This window comes from Odontomachus brunneus, unplaced genomic scaffold, assembly GCF_010583005.1.
Source record: "Odontomachus brunneus isolate Ranch 3 - 2012 unplaced genomic scaffold, Obru_v1 Obru_scaffold_013, whole genome shotgun sequence".
Classification (NCBI taxonomy): Eukaryota; Metazoa; Arthropoda; class Insecta; order Hymenoptera; family Formicidae; genus Odontomachus; species Odontomachus brunneus.
In genome coordinates, this window is record NW_022639463.1 from 173,340 (window position 1) to 177,017 (window position 3,678).

The 3,678-nt window shown below is 41.8% G+C and overlaps 1 protein-coding gene and 1 long non-coding RNA gene across 9 annotated transcripts in view; one reads left to right on the forward strand and one right to left on the reverse strand.

Annotated features, from left to right (window-relative positions):
- Window positions 1–3,672, forward strand: part of LOC116840987 (GTPase-activating protein skywalker) — a 13,420-nt gene extending 9,748 nt beyond the window's left edge. For 3 of the 8 annotated variants that reach the window (XM_032808409.1, XM_032808411.1, XM_032808410.1), the window contains exons 8-11: window positions 217–246; window positions 1,292–1,378; window positions 2,857–3,015; window positions 3,089–3,672. In XM_032808409.1, the coding sequence (XP_032664300.1) occupies window positions 217–246; window positions 1,292–1,378; window positions 2,857–3,015; window positions 3,089–3,499 (687 nt within the window). In that variant the 3' untranslated portion in view covers window positions 3,500–3,672. The remainder of the gene's footprint in view (window positions 1–216; window positions 247–1,291; window positions 1,379–2,856; window positions 3,016–3,088) is intronic. The other 5 variants (XM_032808412.1, XM_032808413.1, XM_032808416.1 and 2 more) reach the window with 3 other exon arrangements.
- LOC116840988 lies at window positions 7–3,221 on the reverse strand. The gene is made up of 3 exons (XR_004377473.1): window positions 3,076–3,221; window positions 2,865–3,002; window positions 7–1,519 (listed from the first exon to the last, which is right to left on the reverse strand). It is a non-coding gene; the product is annotated as an uncharacterized LOC116840988 (long non-coding RNA).
- Window positions 3,673–3,678: the final 6 nt, after the last annotated feature.

A 3,678-nucleotide genomic window follows, 5' to 3' on the forward strand; every position in this document is an offset into this window, starting at 1 on the left:
AGAGAGAGAGAGAGAGAGAGAGAGAGAGAGAGAGAGAGAGAGAGAGAGAGAGAGAGAATCATACTGTTGTCGTCGGTTGTACATGTCGCGGTTCATCGGATGCCACTTGTGTCGGAATGAACTTTTTCGTTCTATAGAGGCCAACATTCTAAAATAGGTTCTTGTAGGGTTCGGCGAGCTCTCGACGAATCTCTCAATAATGAAATTTGTTTTCAGAAAGAATGTGAAGACACGTACAAAGACAGGGTATCGTATGATTATCTTTTCTGGGAAATGTGTTGTTAGTTTTATGTGCTCTGCCCGCGCTCCCCCTCTCTATCACCCTACCCAACCCATCTCTCCTATCGAAGAAATATCGCCTGTACTCATACTCCTATTACTATCGCTACTATTACTACCACTATTATTACTATTACTACTGTACGTACTCACTCATCGCCGCCACGCGTTTGTCGTGCTAGCTTTTTCGCTGCTGTTATCATCTATTCATGCGCAGTGATTGTATTTTTTCACCTATATTATCGAGATCGAAAGTCACCCATGTCGATTATTTGGTTTATTCTCGCGGGTACTAAAATGTCTTCTTAGATTTCACATTTCCTTGTATCAATTTATCCCGTGTGAACGTGCAAGATTGGTTAATAACGTCTGTTCTGTGTAACGCGAAACTCTCGTTGGCTTGTTGATGTGGCTACGGAGCGCGCAGGTATCTATGCAGATTTCAACCAGGGAGATGATAATAGTAAGATTCGAAAAAGGAAAGAAATATTCAAGTATCTAGGATGTAAAGGCTCAATTACGTAAAGCAAGCCTCAAGACATAATTGTACGCGCGTATAATATGTATTTTCAAATTAATTTTAATAGAGTATGGCTACTGTCGATGAGACTACAAGCCAGACTTTACCAAAAAGGTTTCCAAAGTATCATCATAGAGTGGAAACGTTCAATATATTTTGTTTACATTACGCGTATATGTAAACATACATACACGTTAACATACATACACGTTATATATAGGATAGTTGAAAACGTTGAGAGCAAGCTTCGAGAATCGAACCAAGTACACTTTTTTTTCTTTTTTTCTATATTTTTTTTTTTTTTTTTTTAATAAACAACTTGTGTACGAAATCGCGTTTTAGTCGAGCCGGTACTCTAGTGCGACATCCACCGTTAACGTTAGCTCCCAGCACTGTACCCATCGACACAACTGATGCGTTTTGTGCTGTCTTGTGTTGTGCTGCCTTGACTGGAATGATGGATATAACGATGGGTGTGCCGGGGGTGTACAGGGCGCGCACAGTCCCGGACCGCGTGCCCTATCGATGGGCTGTTATCCCATACAAAGTATATGCTCTCAGATCCTAGATATGCCTGATGTAAGTACTCACGGCCTCGAGTCCTTCTTTGAGCGAATTATCCGCCGAAAGAGCGGCATCGAGTGGTGGTACTCGTAGGTTCCTCATTATCGGCTCGTTATGGCATGTCGAATATCGTTGTCGTTGGTGGCAGTGGCGAATCTACCGAATTTACAAACACTTACACTTTGCCCGCTCTCGATCACGCGAGGATCAGACATCTGTTGCAAGCTCGCGTTGAAGTTCGCGAGTCAGAAATTTCGGTCTCCCGCGTTCCCTCAAAGGCCAAAGTTTCATGAATCATCCGATCATCCGATAATTGACCATCGTCGGGTGATCGATAGGCGACCGAATAAGGATACACACAGAGACCACAGAGTCTTGAGAGCAAGTGGAAACGTTGCTGATCGTTATCAAGACGAGATTTCATGTTGACGTAACATTTATCCATACTTTTGTCTCTCTAACCGAATGATGTTGCCATGATTGTTATTGCATGACGAATGATAATATTGTGCATTAATTCGCAAGAGATAAAGATATCTATTTTTGCCAGCACGTCAGCCTGGTGTCTTCGTGTTCGTATAAGTAAGATAGAAACGCGTTTTATCGCTGGCATTCTTTACGCGACACTTGGACCGTACTGCAAATTATTCTTCAAACATCTCTTTTACACAAGTGCACGTGTAACGATAATCACACGTGATTTGTACCCGCTAATTCGTACACGAGATGTCAAGCATTTATTTAGCGTTGTCATACATTAATCGTGAGCAACTTGCGCACAGATCAAAATAACGAGATGCAAACAGCAAATTATTGTTGTAGTGCAAAACTAAAAACACGAACAAATTCGTTTTTTGTACGTGCAACACTTTATACATTGGAAATATTCGTTACCTCTTGTAGCCCGACTACACTGTGTATACACACACACACACACACACATACAAATTATATATATATCACTGTTGCATTCTTCTAGTTATACAACCTGATTGTAGAAGATGCTGCCAACGATAAAATCTCGATATTCCTTTGCTTCGTTACCATCCCGATATCCGGAAAAACACGGTAAACGTAAACCAAGAGACGATATTTCCGCTCTAAAAATATCTTCCAATTGACCAAGATATCGCCCGATCGATCTTCGAGACGGCGATATTTTTGGCCGAGTATCTCGTATGTGCAAATACCAAATGTCGATGAAATGGCGCATTTGTCTCAAAAGAAGTGACAAATCTTTCGGAACATATCGTTTACTGTATTTTTCCGTAAAGCAGCTGATATATATAATAATCGTTTTAATTTTTATTTATACCAACCAAACGCATGTTCAAAGATGATTTAGTTTGCTCTCTTCTCAAGATATTAGCGAAACCTTGGAGACTAATGTTTGCACAGTTGTAAAAAAAAAAAAGAAAAAAAAAACAGAAACAAAGAGACCCGTCATCGTTAGTATCACGTCAATTAATCGCGTGAATTTATTTATTCGCCAGTTGCTTACCCTATGGTCGTGGCTACCGGCGAGGATCACGATGTACCAGCCGGTGTTGTTGTACACAACCGAGGAACACGGATGTTCTCTGACAACGTTTTACGTGCGAGTGGAGCAACACGAGCCGACTCTGCTGATGATAAAAACCTGCAATAACGAGGTGAGTTGTTTGATCCGTCGAGTGTCACATAAGAGTGATACAAGTCGAATATTAACGTACTGCCGTGTTCCAGGTATTCGGGGCGTATTGTTCCACCAGGTGGTATGAACGCAACATGAAAGTCGACGGGCAAAGACAGACCTATTTCGGTACGGGTGAGACGTTCTTGTTCAGCTTGTATCCCGAGCGACACAAGTATGCCTGGGTGGGCATGAATCCGGAACGACAGCAGTGTCTAGTGAAAGACGGTGACAGCGACAAAGGTATGAAATCTAAGGCCATAGACCACTCGGCCGAGCTATTCATGGCCGCGGACTCGAAAATGATAACCATCGGTGGCGGAGACGGCCAAGCAATTTGGATGGACGAGAACATTAGATTCGGCAAGACGGATCACTGTTCGACCTTCGACAACCCGCCTCTCTGCGCCAACGGTGACTTCGAGATCAGAGTGTTGGAAGTGTACGGCTTCGCGGGTGCCTAAAAAGGGAAAAACAGTGCAGTGCAGTGCATCAGTTTATTTATTCCCTACTGCCATTTTGCGACTCTCTTTCTACATATACGTACACTAGATACACTCGTGTTACATGTTGTAAATGTATATGTACGTACATATATATATATATATATATATATATATATATATATATATATATATATATA